Here is a 23,734-nt window from a genome sequence, read left to right on the forward strand (position 1 = left end):
GTGGTACTGGTTAATGTCCCTCTAGAGATGTGGGGTCCAGTACAACCAGTTCCACCCTGTACCCATGTAGAGTCGAGGGCTGTGTGTGTGTGTGTATGCGTGTGTGTGTGTGTGTGTGTGTGTGTGTGTGTGTGTGTGTGTGTGTGTGTGTGTGTGTGTGTGTGTGTGTGTGTGTGTGTGTGTGTGTGTGTGTGTGTGTGTGTGTGTGTGTGTGTGTGTGTGTGTGTGTGTTCATGAGACTGAAAACACTTCATGTTAAACAAAGGATTTCCTCAGGAGAGGAGACAGGCTGACTCACCTCTAACACTCAGTACAGTGAGTTTACTCTCATGTGTTCTTATGCAATGTGGAAGGCATCTAAAATATTTGTTCTGTCTAAATGAGAATAAAAAATGTCTGATGCTTGGGGAAATTCTAACTTTTAACGTGCAGACGTCAGGTGATCTCAGGAATGGCATAAAGTAAGAAAATACAAGATGATCAAATAAATAAAGAACAGAAATATTACTTTAACATAAAAAAAAATATTCCTCTATTGAAAGTCATTGTTTTTTCTTGAGATGATCAATTAGGTTAGGTCAAATCAAAAATATGAATATCTCTATATCTGCTAGCGTCAGTTTCCCAATGTAAGACTTCCATCCATCGGCTGTAGCTCAGCAGTGTCAACAGAAAATACTTTGAGGGTAACAGAGGAGCTGGAGTCAATAGTGTAAGAAAATAAACTTTCTAATTAAAGCAAAGTAAAAGTTTTGAGCAAAACAATAAATATGGTATTGAATAAAAAAAAGTCTAAAGTTGAAAAACTTGTTGAAAAATGTATAAATTACCATTATATTTTCACTTGATATTTGACTTTGCAGTGGAAATTTAACCTGAACTTATATGACCCATTCTACCTCTACTGGCCGCATGTCTTGCTGTCTGTGTAACATAAAATATCGAATTTAAAAATGATTAAAAGCCGGTCACATCATTTGAGGTGTGTACTTCCTCTTACGTTTTGGCTTGACCTAAGGAGAACCCTTCAGGTTTTGGAGCAGATCCAGATAAACGGGTGGATCCTTTTCTTTCACTATGTCAACACGTCCCATGTGGTGATGAAGTCGTCCGTCCTGGTCCTGGTGCTGTTCGTCCTCTCTGAGAATCCCTCTAGTTGTTTATATGATTCTAACAGATTTTATAACCCTCCCACATTTACATAAGTTGTGATAATGCAAATTTCAGACTCTAAAATCATTATAAACTCATAAACATGACGAGTTACAGCATCTGCCCCCATAAGAATGTGTATTTTTTTAATTTACATTTATATTCATTCTGACTCCTGTTGTTTTTGACTGGAAACATGGTTTTATTACAAATTTTTGTTTTGTTTTTATGACTTCATGATCAAACACATTCATACAACAGCAAACAGCAGCTGACTGGTGGTGCTCATGGCTTTGTGCTCATGAGAGGAAAAGGAAGTAGTAAAGCTTCAGGGCAGTTCATACAACACCTACTGTCCTGTAATGCTCCGTATAAGAGACAATGAATAAACCCGCAGTCGTTCAGTTAGCAATAAAAACTAAAACCATCCGTCTGATTCACGCCTGATTTCTTCCTTTAGTTTTTTTCCCTCTGTACATTGTTTAGGACGACTCTGTGATGAAGCGTTTACGACTCGATGTGTGTGTATCGTCATCCGGGCTGAGGTAGAAACTCAAACGTGTGAACCCGCAGGAAACGCAAATGCAGCTATTTTGAGAATATTCTGTTTATAGCAGACGAGTGAGTTGTTGTGTTTTTTACTGACACAAAGACGCCGGGGACAGAACAGTTGTTTCGGTTCATTTCTTTTATTTGATTCCACGGCAATAAGAAGAATTTCCAGTGTCATTTGTTAAACCACATCAATCACAGTGAGTGGCACACGAGAGGAAAAATATTTACACCAGTGTCATGGACCTTTTTTTTCTTCTTTTTTTTTTTTACATTTACCTGAGAGTATAGATACAAAGACTTTTCACAGTAAATGAGCTCAAACACGAGTATAAACACAAAGGAAGCTTCAGTTTAAAGCAGAGCTACACAAAGCATGCACCACAGCAACTGTGTCATTAAAGGGGAAGCTGAGTATTTACAGGCTGCGTTTGATGGAGTGGGCGGGGTCAGGATATTAATATATACACTCGGCTGCTTCCTCTCATCTCCCCTGGAAGACAAAACATTCACAACCACGATTAACCATCAATGATGGGACACAATTAAATGGGTCAAATCAAGAATACTTGAATTAAAGTTGATGGAGTTTGAAGAATAACATTTCCTTTACAATAATGCATAAAGAAATGTGCATGAATGAATGTGTATTTGCTGAGTAATCGTGTTGTGTGTAAACTGCTTCCAACAGTGAACACAAAATAGCAGATTTGTACGTTTCTCTTCTGGTTTACCGTTGCTGGTTTGCTGATGCCGTTTGCCCCGTTAGTCGGCCAGTTAGGCACCGTCTGTCTGTCCTGCTGGGGCGCAGCCTGAAGGCCTGCCGGTTTAGGAACACCAGGCTGCAAGGACAAGATGGTTTTATTAAACATGACACACACACACAGCTCCTCGGACTCTTCATGAACACCTGCACCGGTCACCCATAGCTGTGGAATCAGAGATGACTTATGACTGACGATTGGTTTCCCTGTGTTATTTCTCCTCGCCCGTCCTTTCCGGCTGCTGCAGCGTTCAGACCTGACTTCTGATCTGATGTCAGTGTAACCAGTGGAGAAAATCTGATTTATGAACACAAGATATTTATTTCTAAATTTGTGCTTCAGGACATTTAGCCTGAAGGTTGAAGCTGTGGATCTCTGACTTTGTTTAACACTTTATTTGGGCACGAAAATGAATTTCTGTCACAAGTGAATGATGTTTTCATTCTGCACTTCCTCCCCCTCATTGATTTCACGTCAGACAAAATAACAAAGTGGTCCTCTGTTTCCTTTTTATTTATCATCTGTGTTGGTTTTACCTTAGAAGCAGGAAGCATTTGCTGCAGGGTCTTGAGTTCTCGCTCCTTCAGGGCCAAACGATCTTCCTGCAGCTTCTTCTCGTCCCTCAACCTGTTCTGCTCCATCAGTAACTTTTCAACCTGAACAAAATAGTCATGTGTTAATGGAAAACATTTCTTTTTAGACTGATCTCTCCACTTCCCCACACACATGCATCTGAACACACTGCACAACCCAGCTCAGATCAACTCTACCTGGTCGTCATGAGTCTTTTGCTTGAGCTGCAGCTCCTTGGCCGCCTCGGCGATGGTCCTGCTGCGATTGGTTTCACACTGCTGCAGATCGGACGACAGATGAATCGTCTGCACCTCCAGACGACTGGACAGGGCCTGGATCTCTGACACCTGGACCAAGAAAACCATTCAAATCAATGTCAAATCAAATTCTGTTTTTAAATATTGTTTTTACCTCGAACCTGGTTGTTTATTTGTTTATAAGCAGGATTATGGGACATGAACCCGGGATTTTATTCCTATTTTTTTACATTTGCATTGATTTCCCAGAGTATATTTCATGGGTCTTGATCTTAGATGATTGACTTCAAGGGGACAGTCGGGCCCTGGTGGAGGTGTGCCCTCTACTGAGTGCCCTTCTAGTTGCTTTGTTGGACCCGTCAGCAGAGAGGATGGCAGACAGAGAGAGAGATAATGGGCTTTAGTTGAACAATGTGTCAGACTCTCTGTAGCAAATGTGTTTCCAGATGGCGCCTTTACATAATTGTACCAGTTTTTGTTTGTGTGCATATTTCTATCTGAATGTTGGCGATGCAAATCCTTTTCCTCAACGTCAGGCTGGTGTTCAGGCTGTGAGGCTGAGGTAAGAACAGAATCTGTGCTCATTGTCTCCCAGAGGAACCACAACATGTTATTGTTGCTCTAAATCTACCGTTGACTGCCTCAGACGATGATGTAAGTTTCAATGTCAGCTTATGTCATGACCTGCTTTTTTGCAGGACTCGGCCCAGGTAAGATGTCGTATTAAAGTTTGTCGAACTTGTTCTAAGTTACTTTAGATTCACAACTAAAACTTTAGAATCGTGTGGAGAGAGTTCTCAAAAGGATACTTACCATTTGAGCATTTAGAATCATCCTAGACTGTTTTCCAGCAAATAGTTTAATGCATTTCATTTTCATTTAAAGCAGCCTCGATATCACATTTATATTTATGAAACATATATCTCTGTAAAGTGATTATTGACATTTTCTGACCCATTTAAGTAATTTAAAGCAATAAATAATACATAAAATCAGCTGATTAATCAATATTAGTTGAATTTCTGTCAATGTACCATGACAATTAAAATAAATCGTTTTTGTTGTTATATATTTTTCCATATAAAAATAAACATTAATTAATAAATATATTTTTATCTTAAAATGCTCATGACAACCATCTTCATCCGACAAAGAAGTAGACAATATAAAGTTTAATCTATCGTTTTCGTTGAAGTTGAGTTTGGATCTTTCTGCATGAAGATAACTGATGAAGCTGATTTCAGATAAACACAGTGGAGATGCAGCAACAAAGAAAAGAGCAGCTCCTGATCCTTCAGTGAGTTTTGCACCCAAATGAAATATTGCTCCAACCTACTGGCTGAGGTGTTTGTGTTGCAGCTGCTGTATCAGCACAGACACACACTTCACCTCTGCTTTGACCCTGACTTCACCTCAGAGGATGTGTCTCTCTTTAACTAGATTTATCACGAATGATGCTGCGCTCAGACTTCCTCCCTGGAGGAGCCGGTTTCCCATTCAGTTGGTTGTTTGGAATATTCCACCAGCTTTTCACGATAGAGAGAAATATTAACTGTGAACAGTTAAGCCAACAGAAACAGCATGTAGTCACTAGAACTTGTTTTAAACAGGATATGGTGGAATTTAATTTTCCACTTTTTTTGGTTGGTGGTATTTTTCTGCTGTTGTTGAAAAGCAGTGATGGGCAATCTTTCCTGTTGTGCTCTGTATCATCTGCACACATTAGTGGAAAATAACAAACAAATATACTGTTTAAAATGCCTCTAAATCTCTCTTATAATTCAAGTTAAACATTTTAAACCTCAATAAAAACGTTGAAATAAAAAACTTTATTCCGTTCTTATCCTGTTAATCCTCTCAGGACCCCTCAGACTTTCCTTCTGACCTTTTGAGGGGTCCAACCCTTTCATTGGGAACCCCTGCCACCATCAGCAGTAGAAGGTCTTTTTAGATCATTTTGATATACATCACATACTATATATCCACAGAAAAAGTACAATACTTCTACTTTTGGTACTATAAGTACATTTTGCTGAAGTTTGCATACTTATAGCCGAGTAGGTGTTGTGGATCTAGATTCCTCTTCTACCTGTGGATCTAGTTTCTATTTAAAACTGAATTATTTCTCTGCCATCTGTTATCCTAAATAACAACATCAGGGGTCACACAGACACACACACACACACACACACACACACTTTTATGACAAAACACGCACGCACCTTGTTGCCCACTTTGTCCAGATATATCTGGAACTTGTTCTCCACGTCTCTGGACAGGTTGGTGCAGCTGTTTCGTATCTTCTCCATCTGCTCCTGCTGGCTGTCACAGGTGAGGTGAAAGGTCAACTGGTGCGGGAACAGGTTGTTGATGCGGTTCAGGAAATCCCTGGTCACCGTCGTGATCCCATCCAAAGACCTCGCAAAGTCCTCCTTGCACTTCCTGGAAAAATAAAACATATAATAACAAGCAGTTTAATCTGAGGATTCCAGATACACACACACACACACACACACACACACACACACACACACACACACACACACACACACACACACACACACACACACACACACACACACACACACACACACACACACACACACACACACACACATACATACACACAAACACACACAGCACTGTACCTGGTGTAGGTGGTGAGGTGGTCCTTCACCATGGTGTTCTCCCTGCGCAGGCTGATGGCGTCCTGGTGGTGTGTGTCCCGGTCTTTCAGGGCATTGTCCCTCTCTTGACTCAGGTACTGAACCATCTGGGTGAAGTTTGCCTGGATGAGTTGGATCATCGCTTTCTGCTGAGCGTTGAGGCTCTGCATCGTTTTTAATTCACCTGGAGAGAATAGAGTAGATGCAGGAAACATTAAATGGGAAAATTATACTCTTATTCAATTTATTAATTACAGTACAATTTTAATATTAATACTCTGGTGCCAGTTTCTAATAGATCACACTTTACAGAGGGTTTTCAAATCGCAAATAATGGCATTATTTATTTCTATGAATAATTTAACAATGCCTTATAGATCAGCTATTACTGATGAAAAATAAGTTAATAAATGTATCTTAATCTTAATTTGTTTTCTAATAAATCAACAGATTTGTTGATATAAATGTTAATAAATCATTTATAAATAATATAAACCATCAAGTAAACCATCAGTTAAATAACAGATATTTTCCCCAACCTGAGACCCAAAACCTTATTATTTTCTTAAAACTGATTTACAAACCATTAATAAATAACATTTATTAGAAGCTTTGGACCCTTTAGAAAGTCGTACCTATATTCATTTTTATTTATCTATATCTGAATAACTCCATAGTATCATTCAGTCCAGTCTCTATTTTAACACTTATTTATGAATGACTGCCCCATTAGTCTGTCAGTGTTTTAAACAGCACAGTTTTAGTCTGGTATCACATACTGCTGCTGGTGACGGGAACTGGGAACTGGATCGGGGGAGGGGGACGCCGCAGGAGACTCATTGTTGTTGCACTGGCTCTCTCACAGGCAGTCTGAGCATGAAAGAAAAAACACAAATAAAATCAAAAATCAGGCTTTGTGACTTATAACTAAAACATGGTGACCCAGAGAAAACTAGGGATTAAAAAGTAAAGTTCAACAAAAGCTTTTAACCTTAATTTTTGCTTCAAAGATTTGGTAAAACCTGTTAAAAACTACTTGCGGCTTCTCTGTAATTTTTCTTTTTAGATTTTTTCCATATCAATCATCTACTCACCACTTTATTCTTCAGCTGATGTTGTGTGGTGTTGGCGTCAGTCTTCAGCTTTGCCAGCTCCTTCTCCAGAGCAGCTTTCTCTCCTGTGCAAGCTGCCAGCTGAGCCCCCAGCTCGCCCTTCTCCTTCCTCAGCTGGATGTTGTTCTCACTCAGCCTGTTGAAGTTCTGCTCCAGGTCCTTCAGAGGAACGTTCACATCACTCAGCATCATCACCACTGTCTTTCACAGGTGGACAATAAGTCCATCTCATTTTTAAAACCTAACAAAACTCTGAAAGATCATTCCACAAAAAAGAGGGTTTGTTTAATGTTACTTCACTTTGAAATAGATATGATTATAATGTTTTCTATGGGAATAGAAACATATAAGAATACAAGAGTATAATCCAAATGTGAGTATTTGTCTTAAACATGTCAGGAGATGATCTTTAAAATCAAATAAGATAATCAAACTGAGATTTCTCGTAGAATTTCTCGTAGAAGAAGAAACCACTGACCTCGACCCTCTTCTCCTCTGCAGACTTCTCTGGCTGTCCATAGATGAGGAAAAGCACCAGACTGACGATGATGAGGGACTGAATCAGGGAGGAGAAGAAGAAGATGATCCTCATGTAGTAGCCACAGCTCTTTCCTTTGTGCTTGTGCAGGGGCTCCCTTGCCTCCAGGCCAAACTTGGCCTGGGAGTAGCTGGAGCTGTACATGGCTGCTGGAGGAGAAATGGTGGCAGCTGGGTGGTCAGGAGATCTAAACAGGAATTGTTTTGGTTGCTTCCAGCCGGTGTGTTCTTCCCTGGAGAACAGGACCAGAGTCTTGAAGATCACCGCTGTCACACAGAAGAGGAGGAAGCTGGACGGTCTCCTGCAGCTGCACTGTCAGGGTGCCGGAGACATACAGCCAGAAATGGCACGTAAAGATGGATGTAAACAATGACCCTCAGGTCTGTCAGGGGGCCATGTTTATAAATGCTGCTGGAGGCACACTTCCAGGCCATCCTGGCCCAGCCCTCACCTCCCTCCCTCCCCCCCCTCCCTCCCCTCCCTCCCTCACCGACCTCTGTCACAGTTACTGCCTCCAACTCAGCCACAGCACAAACTACAAGTTTTCCTACTGTGAGGAACAAATAGATTAATGTCACAGAGTAATCATTTGTTAATGGGAGGTATTTTCTTTAACAAGGTTTGAACACTTACAAAATATGTATAATTAAAATCACCACTTTTCCAAAGACATACAGGTGGAGGTTTGGTTAATTGAAGAATCTAAATTGTCTGTAAGAGTGAATGGTTGTTTGTCTCTGAAGTGTGTCCCCGTGATGGACAGGTGGATCTGTCCAGGTTGTTCCCATGGATGTACCCCACCTCGAACCCAACTAGGAGTGGGAAAGATAATGGATGGATACATTCATTATTAGTCATCCTCTTTCATTGAAAAAGCCAGAATCTTTAACATGGAAATATTGTGCATTACAAAAGTTTGACTGCTGGACGAAAAATGTCTCCTCCTGTGGAATTGAATTTTCCTCACGTGTGCTGTATTGAAACTTTATAATTGAGTATGAGGCCGTGTGACCAAGTCCAATAAAATTTTCCAAGGTTAGTCTTTTGTTGTTCCACAATGTTGAGATGTTGAAGTTGTATGTGGTTTGATCAAATTCCAAATGTATTTAAAAATGTGTACCTCTGAAATTTTATATAAAGAGTTCGGATCCTTATTTGTGTCAAACTCTATTTTCCAGTTTATCCTGTGCTCCTACAGGACCACAGTATTCCAGGACGACTGGTTGATCACTGGGTCTTGGGTACTGAATGAAGGAGGGGCCAAAAAAACGATCTGTCACAGAGGCATCTCAGAGGTTAATTGGGGTTTTCAGCCCATAATAAAATATCATAGTTTTAAAATAACTTGTGACTATAATCGTCACATAATTGGAGTAGAATGAAAAATACAGTGAAAATGATGGACCTCTGAACTGTGGTGGAGCAGAGGTATTACATCAACCGTAAATACTCAAGTTAGTATGACAAAACTGTAGTAAATATACAGTACTTGAGTAAATGTAGCTGGTTATTTTCCACGACAGTCTGCATGTGATAGAAACCAGAAACCAGTAAAGATCATACGTGACTTCACATTTAAATATAGCTGTTAAACTTTGTTGTAGAATTCCAGATGAACAATGTAAACCATTTAAGAAGCAAAAAGAAGAAGAGAAAAAAACAACCAACCCCCCCAAAAATGCCACCATATCCTGTTCCAGGCCGGGACGGAAAGGAGTCGTGGCTGCGGAGGAGTGAAGGAATGAAAACAATAGGGACCTGTCATTCTTCTGGGATGAGGGAATAACAAATTCTCCCTACAGTACAGATGTAATGGATCCCCCCCCCCGGCACTGTTGTCCACGCTGATGACGTGAGGAACAGTGGACTCTGCCTGGGGAAGGGTGTGAAAGGGGAAAGGTCCTCGGAGCCCAGGGTTTTCCTGCTCCCCATTGTCCCGGTGACAACCTGTCCTCACCGGATAAAAACTAATTTACGAAGGTACGTTCGAGTGACAGAAGATGAGTGACTATCAGGAGTCGGGACAGATGTCGGATCGACCTCTGGACCACAACAGGAAACCTAATGAGTGTAGCCTGAGATAAAATCCCCTCTTAAGTCCACAGACCTTTAGGGGGAACAGGAAAATATAGAGTTGACACTGAAGTAATATTCGTGCTATAGGTGGATAAGAGATAAGATTTTCAACAATAGAGGAAAAATAGGCTTAATCACTCTGTCATGCAGAACTCTGGACCCAGAAAAGTGAGCGGGTGAGGATTTATGTGGAAAACTAAACTAAATCACCTCAACACTGATAAAAACAAATGAATTCTATCAAAATGGCCAGTATAGAATATAAAAGATGTACATAGAAATAAGAAAACCCATCTTCCCACAGACCACCAGTGTGCTGAAGAGGAGTTTGAATTCAGAGTGGGTTTTCCCCTAACGAGGGATTCTGCTGCCATCTCCTGGCAGAACAGCAGCAAGCACAAACACGAAATTCAACACAAACTGTACACGAACACGAAAGATATGATTCAACACGACTTTTTGTTTAATATCCAGGAAAAGCTCATCTATACAAATGTGTTTCAAGTGCATCTAGACGGACTGTGCCAGGGGCCTTTTCACCATCTGCCCACTTCAAGGAAAAAATGATCTAAATCAAACGAGGCCACATTTATATTACTGTACATACTTTCACTGTCTGTGTGACATACAGGAGTGACACGTGATTAAAAACAACCCCTTATAAAATAAAGTAAAAATAGATTTTAAAAAAGGCAACAAAGTTGGAAAACTTCCAAACTAACAAGGGGAAGGAAATATTACAGAAGTTGAAGCCTCCATGATTCAGTTTATCATAACTAGAAAAACAAACAGTAAGGATGTATGTTTGAGAAAGTTTTAAGCTTGTACTTTCCTTATTTATTCTTTCCTAATCTTATCTTTTTACTTGTCTCCATCTCCTGGAGTCTCTGACATCCTCTTTATCACTTCATCATTCACCTCCAGAGAACTCTGGTTGATAGCCACCTTCTTTAGAATTGTTGCTTTGTCACAGGAAATGGGAAACAACCCTCAGTAATGACTTGTACTTAGAAACTCCCCCCCCCCCCAGGCCCTTTTCTGTTGAACTACAGTGTGTACATTTCACAGCGAAGCAGTGCTTTGTGAGTGCGTCCCGTTTTTCAGACTGTTGCCTCAATGTCCTGGGGATCGTCCCCCTCGAGCAGACTGTAGGACGCATGACTCTGGAAGGGTCTCTGTAAGGGGTGAGCCAGAAGCTTGGCCATGCAGTTGTGCAGCTCGATGGCCGCTCCGCTCAGGGAAACCTCAAAGTGATAGCACACGCCCTTCGAGTCCAGGTTGCAGAAAGAGGTGTAGTTGTCCTGGAGACAGAAAATGTAAAATCATTGAGTATCAAAGAAGCATAAACACAGCTGGGAATTATTTAGATAGACCATATGGGGTAATACCAATACATTTAACTCAGCTCTTCATGCTTTTGAAACACTTTTTCACACGACTTACCACAAACAAGTGATGGACAAACAAAACTGAAGTGAAATAATGTCGTTCCATGTAATCTAATTTATATTAAACTCCCACTATCACTCAGCACAATTGGCTTAAACACGAGTATCTTTCTCACTTATCATTCCACCTGTTTATCAACAAGCCAGCAGGCTGACTAGAAAGAATTTACTTTACACATAAACTTGACTAGGAACAGACATATGGCAAAATGCATACAGGAACTGGCAGGTACAGTGTAGGTAAAATTGATCCATCAAATCTGAATTCATGACCTTATAATACTCTTTAAGGTCTGTTGAAGGACCCACGGTCACCCTGATTAAATACAATGCACTGTCCCACGTAAGTCAACTGATCCAAACTACTGAATTGTGTCTTGTCACTAACTACAGATGAAACCGACTCCAGCAGCTGTTCCACTCACCCTCCAGCTGGTCTCCTCGCCCTGCTCCTCCACCCCGTTGTGCAGATAAACCACATCAAAGAAAAAATATGGAGACTGCAGCATTTTCTGTAGCAGGACACAAGAACCAGAGAGGATGTCACGGCTCAAAGCAGACAACAGTAAAATGAATACTTCAGCACGGTCAGTAGTGCTGTACTTACACTCACAGCCTCAGAAGGGTTGAACTGAAGCTGTCCTGCTTGTCGGCTGTAGATGAGCACGGTCCGCACCACGTACGGCGGCGGGATGGTCTGAACATTCTCCATCAACGGAAGCTCGATCTTCTGGCGGCTAGAAAAAGAAGAGCAGACGATGTGACCCGCGGTGAAATCACCTCTCATGTGTTTTATGAGACTACAAAGGGGTTTATCCAGACAGTACTTACATCACATTGAGAAGATCTTCCAGGTCTACGGATGATAGTTAAGGCTCAAACGGATAAGAGCTGTAATTCCTTTACGGTCCTTGTGGCATGAAATGTAATTTAGTTGTTTAAGAATTAAAGGATACTGAAGGTCTCGCACATGTTAGTCTCCAGATCGTAGAGACAGCTGCACAGCTCCCTGGGGTCAGACGTGAAGCCTGACAACTACACAAGAAGAAACACAATCGTAATGTAACAACAAACAGGGGGGGGGGGATATTGCACAGACACATCAGACAGACATTACATGTAAACATCTGGAAGAGACTAAAGAGCTCCAGGACTCACCCATAGGGCGTCATCATTGACCACAACCAGGGCAAACTCGTGCCTTTTGTCGATCTTGTGTTTAGTTCTGACAAACATCTCGATCATCTTCTGACAGATGTTCAGGGCATTTGTTTTAGACCTAAAGGGAGAGTCAGTCAAATCAAGCAGTGGCCACAAACATGAAGCATTAAAATTGAAATATTAAGATTAAGATACATTTATTTGTCCCAAACACATGCACAGACATGCACAGGCACACTCATGCAGGTAGGTAAATTTAACCTCTGCTTTTAACCATCTGGTGAAGGACACACAGAGCAGTGAGCAGCCATGTACGGCGCACGGGGAGTAGATGTTGGGGGAGTAAGGTGCCTTGCTCAGGGGCACTAGACAGGGTAGGGAGAATCCTCTTGGATTTTTGGACAGATCAATCCAGGTTCGTCTTTTTTTTGTTTCTCCGTGGAGTCGAACCAGAGACCTTTTCTGCCCATAGTCCAAGTTTCTGCCACTAGTCCACCGCCTCTCTTAATTTATCCAACTGAAACTTACCCATTAAAAGATTCAAGCTTCGGCAATGACATCTCTTCAGAAAGGTCTAAGCAGATGATCTGATACAGGGAAGACAACAAAGGAAAGAAATTACTTTGTGCTGAGTTATAGTTTTAAATTGATGTAGAGAATCATAAATCATAACTGTAGCGTGGACCTACCACTTTCTCTGGGCAGTTGACACGGGGGACACGGAGCTGGTACTCTGCTGGTGGAGGGACAGAGGCTGTCAGTGCGGGCTGCTGCTGGGGGGGCTTCGGCCTCTCTTTGGCTGCAACAGCTGCCGTGGACAGGGGCGCCGCGGCTCCGGCTGCAGCCGCCACTGCAGCCGCAGGAGGAACCACGGTCTGGGCGACGGCTGTTGAGACGGTGGTGGTGGTCGAACTGGGAGGACTGTCGCTGGTCGACGCCTCGCCCTCCCCCTCCACCCGACTACCCACCGCAGGCTGGGAAATGTTCGGGTTGTTGTTGTTGTTGCCGCCCAGGCTGCCGGTGCTGCTGCGGCGGTCCTCAGCCCCTTCAGGGTTGGAGCGTGTCCGAGGTCGCAGCTCCACCAGACGCTCCTCTCCATCCGCCGGCCCGGGCTCTGGGGTCTCCATGGTTAAAGAGGTTACTGAGGAAGAGGAGAGGATGAGTTTAGTGATGCAGAGAATCTTTTAACGGGAATTTCTTGAACATTTAAACTTCCTAGTTAGTTTATTTTCATCAGGCAGCAAAGTGTTGTTAAAGATGAGGTTGAAGGAAGGAATCCGCGGACCCAGTACTTGCAGTATAACAATGTTTATTACACAGAAGTATTACAGGTCAGGACGAGCTCTAGAAACTCTGAGATAACACAAGCTGAATAGTGAAAATCTGCCTTGCCAATGCTTTACAAGGCTTCTTACAGGAGAGATGTTCACCTCAAAACTATGGATCAAATGACATCACACATGTGATCTCTGACTAAATATGGGCATTAGTCCGACCTAAGATTGACGGACCTGTTGAGGAACATTCCTTCTTTACCCATCCATTAGCAGGTCAAAGATCATTCCCAGAAGGGAGAAAACTAACAGAACCATCTGAGAATCAGGCGCCATACATGTAAACATGTCATTCTGGTTTATAGCCATGTTAAAAAGATCTGTTAGCTGAATATACGACAAAACCTAAATCCTGCTACAGTTAAATCACAGTTGTAAATGTAAAATAAAGGTTTTAACTTCTAAAACTAAGCAAGAACTCAATTTGAACTGCACCACACATGACATGATCACGATGAAGCTGCAGGAACGACCTCAACACACTGAGTCGATGCAAAGTTCATCATCACATTTTCAGGAACATGTCAGTAAAAGTACCGCTACAGAATACAAGTTCACATAGAAACTGACACTGAGTCCACGAGCTAACACACATTCATCACAGCTGGTGGAGCAGAGATGTTAGTGACAGTAGCATCTGAGCTGTTAGCATTAGCATTAGTTGGCTATATTTTAAAGTACGATTAAGAAGGGGAGTTGTGACGTGTGAAACGTGTCGGGTGTAAATGAAGATCGTAGACTTACGGTAATAACAGGTAGCGGAAAACTTCTATGACTTCATTAACGTGACACTCATTGAAAGTTGCTAAATATTTCTACGACGAGCTAACAACTGTTTTGAACCGATAACTTCCTGACCGGAAATGACCAAACCCGGAACTACGCAGTCACATGGGCTTATGGGTAATGAAGTTTAAAACCGCAAACCTGTTAATTCCCCCCTCATCTGCAGTATTTGTATTATTACTATACCGCGGGAGTAAAACGCATTAAAACATCAATAACACATTTAAAAAATAGCTGCTTATAATCACACATGGATTTGTAAATAAAGATTTTGTTTATTTCATTTCATTTTGTGCAAGCAGGATGTCCAGAGTTCACAGCATCGCTCCTAGTCTGCCACTAAACAAACATGGAAGCCAAAACAGGAAAGGACACGGCGTGACAGGGAATGGGTGGGGATGACTTTCTAAGTGTTTTCCACTTACTTCATTGATCACACGAGACGGGCAGACGTGCAGAGAGCAGACTGTCGCACGACTGACTGACTATTGGAAAATGTAATTACAGCAGAACAAACTGTCAGAACCGAAGACCTCCTCATAGTGTGAGAAACCACTGCTGCTGGGATTGAGATCGAGAAGTATGGAGGTGAGTTATGTCTCTGTGTTACCTTGAAAATGTGTCATTTAAACATTGGGGACGTTGTGTTGCACGACCTGTAAAGCAAAGTTAACCACCAGCGATAAAGTCTTTCCCAGTGCACACTACAATAAGCTCTGTAATGTGACTGGGAATAGATGGGTGGTAGGCATTATAAATTTGAAATATGTTGCCATTTATAATCTACATTGAATGTTGTAATTTATGTGTTAAAAGATGTCATATCCAGTTAACGGTGGTGTAACATTTTAGAAATTGTGTTGTATGTATGTATAATTTCATTTAAATGAAGCTGACATTTGTTCAAAACATAAGATGGTTTGGTCCACAAATATTTGCGAAGCAGGAAGTCAGATCTCAGGATGTTTTAGTTTCCCCCTTTTCCGCTGCTCAAAACAATGGCTGCTAAACAGCAGAGCAACAATGTCTGGTCCAAGAGCATTACAGGCTTTTCACGTGGATGCATTCTGAGGGATTTTCTTCCTTTAATTAAGAGCCACTCTTCCCTGGATGGTTTTACACCGGCAGTAGGTAATCAAATGAGTAGAACTGTGCAAAAAAATGTATTATTATAATATAATAAAACTGCTAAAAACAAATTACTTTAGTAGATCTAAAAAGTTGATTGTCACATCCCCATGTTCCTGCAGGACTCCAGCCTGGTCAGATGTGACAGTCTGGATGCTGGGTCAGGGTGTAACAGGGAGGTGATTGACCACATGACCTTTGACGTCGAGGGCTCTGACCCCATAGCAAACCTGGAGCCCTCACCAGCAGAACTGGCTCAGTGTGAGGCTGAAGTAGGGACGCTGCTCAGCATCATCGCTGAACTGAACAAGAAGATGGGCTCATTGAAGCCCCCAAGGTAACATTAATGGAGTATCTGATGAGATGTAGGAAGATCTTATAGCCTAGGAGGTTGTTACGAGTAAAAACGGTTTCTACTCTTCCTCTGCAGTGAACCAGGGGACCTGAGACCAACAGGACTATCCAGGCCTTTGGTTCCTGACCTTCTGTCTCACAGACTCGTCAGACGAAGCCCGGAGAGACAAACTGCTTCTGCTGCCGCATCGAAATCTTCACTGACTGACAGAGGTTGGCACCAGCACTGTGTAACTTTGTCTGTGTTCAGTAAACCTCATCCTTAAATCCTGTGCCCCTGTGCTATGTTTCCTCCCACCAGGCAAGAAGACAAGAAACAAATTAACCCAAAAGCAATGTTTTATGGCTGGAAGAACAACTGATGCATTATTTCAAATATTCTTTCTAAATCTGTAAAATACAGTAAGTTATCTTAAAGAGAAGCAAACACACAGTAAGATGAGATCGGCAAAAGAGATTCTCATATTTTTGTGTGAAAGATAAGTGTAAAAATAGGAAACTGCCTCTCATTTTGTTTGGCTGCATGTCTATTTTTCCTCCACTAGTGGGCGGTGGTGTAGTCTGGACAAAGCTGCAGGAGGTGTTATCATCAGTGGAGGACTCCATCAGCTGTAGAAGAAACTGGGCCGCCCCCATCACCACCTCCGACCACGAGAGGCACAAAGAGCATCTGAGAGCAGCTCAGGAGAGCCGGGTCAAAGCCACTCAGGTGCTGATACATCATGAGTCAATAACTTGTTAGGTCACACTTTATCGACAAATCTTTCAAAAGCAACTTGATCCACAGAATCATTGGTTTTAGCCATTTAACTACATTTAACGGATCAGTCTTAGAGATAAATACCCTGATGCTCAGATTCTCTTTAGGCTCCCATCAGCCCCTTCAGTATCTTTTTCTGACTGGTTGCAGATATTAGAGGAGATGGAAAAGGAGTTTGGGATTTCTTGCCCATCGGTCTTACCAAAGGAGCTTCATCAGAGGGACAACCTGGATCTGGAGAAACACGACTCTCCTCTCAGAGGCATCTTGCACAGTCACCAGGAGGAGCTGGGGAGAGCACAAAGCACCATCAGCCAGATGGAAGAGGAAAGGAACAAGGTGGGAATTACACTGGTTTCAGTTTTGTTTATGACAAGGATAAGGTTCAAATTTAAAGATGAGACTGGAGGTCATAGTGATGTTTGAAATACAAGACAATTCTCTTGTCTTCCAGCTGGTGAGTCTCCATAAGGCCTGGCGGTCAGGCAGCCGCTCTCCTTCCTTCTGGTCCACGACTGGAGCTCTCAGTCCAGACGTGGGCTCTCCTCCCTTCCCCAGTTCTCCTTCCTTCCCCGGTTCTCCTTTACTGCGCAGAAGAACATCCAGAGCTCTTACACCTCTGTCTGCTGCTGGAGATGGCTCTCCGCTGGGCTCTGTCAACTCAGGCAGCCCCTGTCCCAGCCCCATCAGCCTGGAGACCGAGACAGAGCGACTGAACAGGTGAGTGTGTGGAGCAGCACGGGAAGAGACTTATATTCAAATGGCTGAATAGATTATCTCTGTCCAATGACAGCCGGCATTTATTTCATATTGTAAATAAGTCAAAAAGAATAAACTGTGTAGGGAAACCGATTTTTGTTTCTTTATGGTTTTGAAAAGCTATATTTATACTGTAGATATACTCACACATATATTGTGTAAAGCTTGTAGAGTAGGTTTAAGGCCTAATAAAAAACTATAAGGTTCTTTGAGTTTGCATGTTCTCCCCCTCTCGCTCTGGCTCCTCCCACAGTACAAAGACGTAGACTGGGGTTAGGTTGATTGAAGACTCTAAATATACCGTGGGTATGAATGTTAGTGTGAATGGTTATTTGTCTCTGTATGTTGGTCCTGCAATATGATGGCAGCCTGTCCTGGATGTACGCCGCCCCTCTGGTCCAATGTCAGCTGGGATTGGCTCCAGCTCCCCCTGACCTTTAAAGGATAAGTGGTACAGATGATGGATGGATTTTTTTGTTTCAATTTGACAAGTAGCCAATACAATTTGGCTGGAATAATCATCCTGAACATCCAAGAAGCCAGAAACCAGTGATTGTCTGAGGTTGAGCTCAACCAATCTAGCAGTAGTGTCCTGAAGTGTTTCTTCTTCCACAGATGCTTTATTGTTTGTGAAATTACAAATTAATCAATTTGTGAATTTATTCAGCCCATCTCTTCCTCTTAAGATATTCCCTCTCCCTCTCGTGCAGGTACATCGAGAGGCTGAAGGCCAGAAACGAGCGTCTGACAGCAGCTCTGGAGCGGAGGAAGGGAGAGTCGGAGCAGATCAGCGTTACTCTCAGCAGACTCGAGTCCGACTGCTCTGCCCTGCAGACGGCTCTCAAATACTGGTACTCGCACAAAACATACCTGTCACACCAGTTTAAAGGACTATTCTCTGTCAGTTGTTCAATGTTGTTGGACGTGTGTCACAATAACAAATCTAACAATCCATCAAAAAAATATTAAGTTGAGTTTTTTTTCATCTTTTGAGGACCTGTTTTGTTTTTGTGGACATGATTGACAGTGAGGAGTGTGAAGAGGCCTACAGTGAGCTACTGTCACTCTATGAGGCCCAGAAGCAGCAGAGCATTCCTCTGCAGACGGACCCAGCAGGTGTTTGAATACCACTTTTTAATACTGCTTGCACTCATACACAATAGGTATGCAGGTCATGCACACACACACAGTGGGACTCACGGCTTTCCCCCTCTCATCAGAAGAGGTCGGTGACAGGCAGCAGCCCGACAGTCCATCGTCTGAGCTGAGAAACATGGGAAGTGAGGAGCTGTCCACCTCCTTCTCAACAACAGGGGTCACAGAGGAGACAGAAACACAGAGTCACACAGGGCAGAGGTGAGGTCATTAAATACTGTTACACAATCAAGCTACATAACAGGATTGGTTAGAAAAGAGAGAAAGAACCCAAAGATTAACGTTATGTAGACTAAAAGAGATTAGAGATGGCTCAGTGCAGTGAGAAAACAATAAAGAAATCAGATATGAACATTTCCTGGCCCATGTATTCGTCTAATCAGTCACTACCTGTAAATCCACAGGTCACCTGAGCTGGCGAATCGAGAGGCTACTCTCCGTCAGCAGATTGAGCGTCTGAAGAGGGAGCGGGCGGCCATTAGCCTCCCTAAACCACACCAGCAGCAAGAGAGCCAACTGAGCCCTGAAACCAGTCACAGAGCTGGGCCCAGAGGGGGACACGTGACCAGAGACAACTTCAGACCTCTTGATGCCAAGAAAGAGAAGGCTTCCGTCTTCTATGAACTCATTTCTGTCAGGGTAGGAGCTGTGTGCTTACGGTCTGTGTTTACATTTGTACAATGAAAAAATGAGATGCTGCTATGTCTCGACAAAAAAAAGAAAAGAGCTGTTAAAATCTTGCTTCAAGGACCAGACGAGAGGAAATGTGACGTTTGCATCATCTTTGCAGGCAAAATAAACTTTGCTCTAAATAACACTACCCTTAGTCTCAAAATCCTCAAACACATGTGGGTGTACACAGGACAGTGTTGGTACTGCTGATACATCTCTGAGGTCAGAGAGTTCTAGTAAAGCATGAAGTGACTAATCCATGATTACTGCCACCAAGAAGGTCATGTTTCACTCCTGTCTGTGAGTTTGGTTATAACCAAGTTTACACAGATTACGAGAAGATGCTTTCCATGAAACTTGGTGGAGGGATGCAGGGTCAAGAAAGAACTCATTCTGTGGATCCAAATCAGGGGAAGCGGTGGTGACTCAAGTGAATGAAACCTTCATGTATTGTTAATGGGGAGAAATTAATTCATGAACACAATACAAAATGTATTTTTAAATGGTATGAGATCAAAATCATATAAAAGTACATGCATTGGGGACTTTGAACTTCAGACTCAGAAAAGGGAGGTATAACTCGCTAGTTTACATCTTGTGATCTGTCCACCATTGGGGACGTTTTTCCTTCACAGCTTTGTAAATCTTTAAACACCGTGGTTAATGGTTTAACATTTTTGTTTCAGGAGGAGATGTCAGATCTGCGATCTCTAATCCGCCTCAAAGAGAAGGAGCTGAGGTGCCTTGAGTGGAGTTTAATGGCCCAGAAAGCTCAGGAAGCAGCTGGAGTCTTTGTGCCAGAAAGTCTCCGAGAGGAGCAGGAGGATCGTAAGATGGAGAAACAGGTGGGACACACTCGTGCAGCAGCAACAGAGGCTTTTTTTTTTGGTTTTAATTCAAATAAAACAAAGTCAAGGTGAAAAGAGCAAGAGGGAGCAGGACTTTGGTCCACTGTGACCGACCCGATTCAAATCTGGCTGTTCCACGTGGGAAATCACACGTCTACCAAAGCAGGATCCCTTCAGGCCATGAAGGGTATTTTGGTTCCACAAGGTCTTCTGCTGCACCGAGCACCTCAGTCATTGTCGAATGAAGTACAACTGAACAGCTACTTTACGCTAACACAACTTTCTGTCAAGCTCTCTGTGATCTTACACCGCACAGGTCTGGTTTTCAGATTTTCTTTAACGAAGGGGTTTGATCTGCACATGGTCAGATCTCAGGTCGTGTACACTTCCTGATTCCTACTTCATCATTATTCAAACTCACCTTAGATGACAGTGTAAACCATGGTCTCTCCTCGCTGTTAGGTTGAATGTAAATTACTTTATTGAGCTTTAAAGATAATCTGTCTGCCCTGTTTCAGAGGTTCTGTGAGGCTGCAGCTAAACTGGGTAGTGACGGGGACATTGTTGAAGCCCGAACCAGATCCATTCTGAAAGAGCTGCAGGCCGTCCTACAAAGGTGACGTATTCTGTCCTAAATACTGCATCCCTAATTCAACCAGCTGAAACAGTTACGATAAAATCATTTATCAAAGGGAACATACAATCTATTATATTATTATTATATAAGATTAGAGAGGGGAGAACAATCTGAACAAGGTGACAGAAACTTGGTCCCTATAGATTCTCTGACATATTGTCACCCGATAAAATCTGATTAAGATTCAAAACATGCACTTAATGGACGTCCTCAGTGTAAAATGAATCATCAGAGTAGACACTGCTGGTTTCGATCTGTTGCTTGGAAACAACATCAGCAAAGCCACAGACCTTGGACATAAACAGCTTCTCATTCATTCTGTCAATCAGGCGCTTCACAGAGCGTCCTCTCTCTCATCTGAACTCGAGCTGTGAATACTTCTAAACAAAGCTGCTGCTGTTAACAGTCTTCAGCAGGTCACTGACGCACCATTAAAACATTCACGACTCTTCTTCGGGGACATATCTTCTGTGTCTCAAGCAGGAACATCTTGACAGAACGTCCTCTCTTCTGTCGTGTCTAATATTACGTTTGCTTTCAGGGAACAAGCCCTGAAGAAGAGATTGGCTTTAGTCCATGACTCATCGAACACAGCTCTCTCAGACAGAAGAGACAGCGGAGAGTTTGCACGGCTAACACAGGCTCACAGGTAAAAAGCCCTTGAGAAAGTATTCAAGAGAAGTATTTCATCCCCGTCCTTATGCAACCAAACTGAATCTGAAAAGCACTAATTGGATCTTGTGTGTTCTGTTCCAGTAAAGCCTTGAGCTCGTACCGGCAGATTCGCAGGAAGTACCGGGAGCAAGTATGGAGGCTGGAGCAGAAAGTGGCGGCCATGACGGACAGCAACCGCAACCAGAGTGGAGCGTCCAGAGCTGCAGGGGAGGCCGTGGAGTGGAGGAGGGAAGAGACTGTTCTGTGACTCTTCAGTCAGAGAATCAGCACAGCCAAATCATACAGTTTAGATTTCTACTTTGTTCAAGTCACTTAAAAACTAAATATAAATATATATATATATATATAGTTTATATTCTTATATATTCTGCTAATTGCCTTGATTGATGGTGTGAAGGGACATTTATGATCATCTATTTGAACTAAAACACAAGAAGCTTTGTATTCTCCTTGTCCATGTTGTGGAGAAAGCATGTGAACCCCTGAGGCTGATGACATCAAGAGTCTTACTGGAGTCAGGAGTTAGCAAACCAGTTGTGTAGATATTCATCTGTGCAGACTTAAACAGAAACCTGTTTCTTAATGGGGATGATTTATTACCGTGGCTGCTCACACCTGTTTCTCAGGAATATTTCAAATCAAAGTTATTTGTCTATGGGCTCTTTTACACAGAGCATCTTTTGCACTTCTGTCCATCCTGGGAGAACTGGAACATCTTTGTTAATGAGTCCACCAACACAAACTGGATATTATTTTTCCTGGCCCTATCTCTGTCAACCCAGTGAGCACATGTGAAGCAGTCGGTTGAGGCATTGATCGGCTCTGGAGAGGTAAATATAGAGCAGGTGGGGCAGTAGAACATGGAAACGCAGTGAATTCCCCCTGTTCAACCCCTTGTGAGAGTTGCCAATAAACCAAACAGGATTCCAGAGCTTAACTTGTCTGGCAGGACTCACACATCACAAGACACATTCCTTATTTCAGAGAAATAGCTGTCATGCCGGCTTGAATGTGTTGGGCTGACTCAAGGACTGAACCCACTGAGGATCGCGGGACTGACCTCCACAGCGCACATCTCCTTTTCCTTTTTTTCCCATACAAGCTGACTCAATAAAGCCTCGGCTGGCCGGCTGTGCTTCCGTGACAATGCTCCGAGAAAGGAGGGGGATGGGGCCCGGGACAATGGCTGATGTGCACACAAAATGTACGGCCAGCCCATTTGTCTTCTTTGCACTTTCATAGTTCTCTCCATCTTGATCTCTCTGCCTTCACTCACGGGTCAGTTCAACCAAATTATAGACAAAAATCCCCCCCCCTCTCTCGTGGTATCCAGACATCCAGATGTACTTTTGAACCCATGGATTTTTTCACAGGTTGCATGTCTGTGAGTTGTTTTCAGTGGAGCTAAGAAAACATATGCTGATTAAAATGAAAGAAATTCATTTTCAATTTTCAAAGTCTCTGCAGCCTCGTATGGGTCCCGAACCTCAGGTTAGGAATTGCTGCATTAATGTTTTTGGTGATTTCAGGAAAATATTGAATAACGTCTGCTTTATTCCACCACCATGACCTCTCCATGGACAGAATACCTCTGTCCATTAGTCTGCTTGTTTGTTTGTGTAATCTCATTTAAGATTATACAAAAACGACTAAACAGATTACCAACAAACTTGGAATGGGTAGGGGAAGAATCCATTTAATTTAGGTGCAGAGCCAGGAACTTTGTTTTTTAATCACTTTCTTTGACATTTGACATTTTCAGTGATTTCCCACACAATACTTCATGGATGTAAATGGAAAAACGAGGCGTATTATGACATATTATAACTGATTTATATGATTGTGTGCATTTGGGTGCAGCTTCATTGAACTTAAGGGGACTATTGGGAATTGGCGGAGGTGTGTACTTTACATTACATTCCATTATGTGCTCTGCTAAGTGCTCTTCTAGTTATATGTAGTACACCACAAATGTCGAACTTAATTCAACTTGTCGGTCTTGAATGATGCAGATTTCTTAGCACATGGACACAACTAGTAATCTACACCACAAGAGGAATCTAGAACTAGTTTGTTTTTGAATCGACCCTTTGAAGGCTTATCTCCTCTCATCTCCTCATATCCATCTTCTTCCATTTACATCTCACTGATACCTCAATTTCTCTGCCTCTTACCCTCCACCCCCATCTTTTCTCCTGGCTCATCTCTCAATCATATCAGTCCCCTCTCCCCCCTCCAGCCGACCCTGTGCCCTGACCTACCCGAGCCAGTCAGCTGCAGCTGTGACCGGCGGCCAGGAGGTTAAGGCAAAGGTTGAGTGTCACACC

General features: G+C 42.6%; 3 protein-coding genes and 1 long non-coding RNA gene across 5 annotated transcripts; 1 reads left to right on the top strand and 3 right to left on the bottom strand.

Moving 5' to 3' along the window:
* Positions 1-1,822: 1,822 nt before the first annotated feature.
* On the bottom strand, positions 1,823-8,029 carry plvapb (plasmalemma vesicle associated protein b). Its single transcript, XM_053430558.1, has 9 exons — positions 7,555-8,029; positions 7,059-7,235; positions 6,744-6,834; positions 5,947-6,148; positions 5,521-5,740; positions 3,239-3,388; positions 3,005-3,124; positions 2,439-2,546; positions 1,823-2,197 (listed from the first exon to the last, which is right to left on the bottom strand). The coding sequence occupies exons 1-9, from the start codon at positions 7,756-7,758 to the stop codon at positions 2,189-2,191; spliced, it is 1,281 nt and encodes a 426-aa protein (XP_053286533.1). The 5' UTR covers positions 7,759-8,029; the 3' UTR covers positions 1,823-2,188.
* A 2,101-nt stretch (positions 8,030-10,130) lies between these two features.
* Positions 10,131-14,502, bottom strand: babam1 (BRISC and BRCA1 A complex member 1). The gene is made up of 9 exons (XM_053431229.1): positions 14,378-14,502; positions 12,989-13,440; positions 12,828-12,886; positions 12,297-12,417; positions 12,095-12,173; positions 11,970-11,994; positions 11,746-11,875; positions 11,564-11,650; positions 10,131-10,991 (listed from the first exon to the last, which is right to left on the bottom strand). Exons 2-9 carry the CDS (start codon positions 13,424-13,426, stop codon positions 10,791-10,793), a joined length of 1,140 nt encoding a protein of 379 aa, XP_053287204.1. The 5' UTR covers positions 13,427-13,440; positions 14,378-14,502; the 3' UTR covers positions 10,131-10,790.
* Positions 14,503-14,763: 261 nt separating this feature from the next.
* Positions 14,764-22,849, top strand: ushbp1 (Usher syndrome 1C binding protein 1). 2 transcript variants are annotated; one of them, XM_053431231.1, is made up of 14 exons: positions 14,764-15,007; positions 15,670-15,884; positions 15,978-16,114; positions 16,447-16,610; positions 16,812-17,000; positions 17,116-17,381; positions 18,131-18,271; positions 18,448-18,536; positions 18,641-18,776; positions 18,980-19,214; positions 19,934-20,092; positions 20,614-20,711; positions 21,274-21,381; positions 21,489-22,849. In XM_053431231.1, the coding sequence occupies exons 1-14, from the start codon at positions 15,002-15,004 to the stop codon at positions 21,652-21,654; spliced, it is 2,109 nt and encodes a 702-aa protein (XP_053287206.1). In that variant the 5' UTR covers positions 14,764-15,001; the 3' UTR covers positions 21,655-22,849. The 2 variants fall into 2 exon arrangements, with proteins under 2 accessions (XP_053287206.1, XP_053287207.1); XM_053431232.1 differs by having other exon boundaries at positions 18,644-18,776.
* On the bottom strand, positions 16,223-20,476 carry LOC128448539 (uncharacterized). The gene is made up of 2 exons (XR_008339760.1): positions 18,621-20,476; positions 16,223-16,949 (listed from the first exon to the last, which is right to left on the bottom strand). It is a non-coding gene; the product is annotated as an uncharacterized LOC128448539 (long non-coding RNA).
* Positions 22,850-23,734: the final 885 nt, after the last annotated feature.

Source organism: Pleuronectes platessa, chromosome 9 (genome assembly GCF_947347685.1).
Source record: "Pleuronectes platessa chromosome 9, fPlePla1.1, whole genome shotgun sequence".
Taxonomy (NCBI): Eukaryota; Metazoa; Chordata; class Actinopteri; order Pleuronectiformes; family Pleuronectidae; genus Pleuronectes; species Pleuronectes platessa.

Bases quoted from the DNA above. Each gene is read 5' to 3' on its own strand.
- plvapb (XM_053430558.1), bottom strand. From the start codon at position 7,758: ATGTACAGCTCCAGCTACTCCCAGGCCAAGTTTGGCCTGGAGGCAAGG. The intron at 5,741-5,946 runs GTACAGTGCTGT...TTATTTTTCCAG, and splicing joins CACCTCACCACCTACACCAG to GAAGTGCAAGGAGGACTTTG. The intron at 2,547-3,004 runs GTAAAACCAACA...TTGTCCTTGCAG, and splicing joins AAATGCTTCCTGCTTCTAAG to CCTGGTGTTCCTAAACCGGC.
- babam1 (XM_053431229.1), bottom strand. From the start codon at position 13,426: ATGGAGACCCCAGAGCCCGGGCCGGCGGATGGAGAGGAGCGTCTGGTG. The intron at 12,887-12,988 runs GTAGGTCCACGC...TCCCTGTATCAG, and splicing joins TCAACTGCCCAGAGAAAGTG to ATCATCTGCTTAGACCTTTC. The intron at 12,418-12,827 runs GTAAGTTTCAGT...CTCTCCCTTTAG, and splicing joins AAGCTTGAATCTTTTAATGG to GTCTAAAACAAATGCCCTGA.
- ushbp1 (XM_053431231.1), top strand. The intron at 16,115-16,446 runs GTTGGCACCAGC...TTCCTCCACTAG, and splicing joins ATCTTCACTGACTGACAGAG to TGGGCGGTGGTGTAGTCTGG. The intron at 20,712-21,273 runs GTGACGTATTCT...GTTTGCTTTCAG, and splicing joins CTGCAGGCCGTCCTACAAAG to GGAACAAGCCCTGAAGAAGA.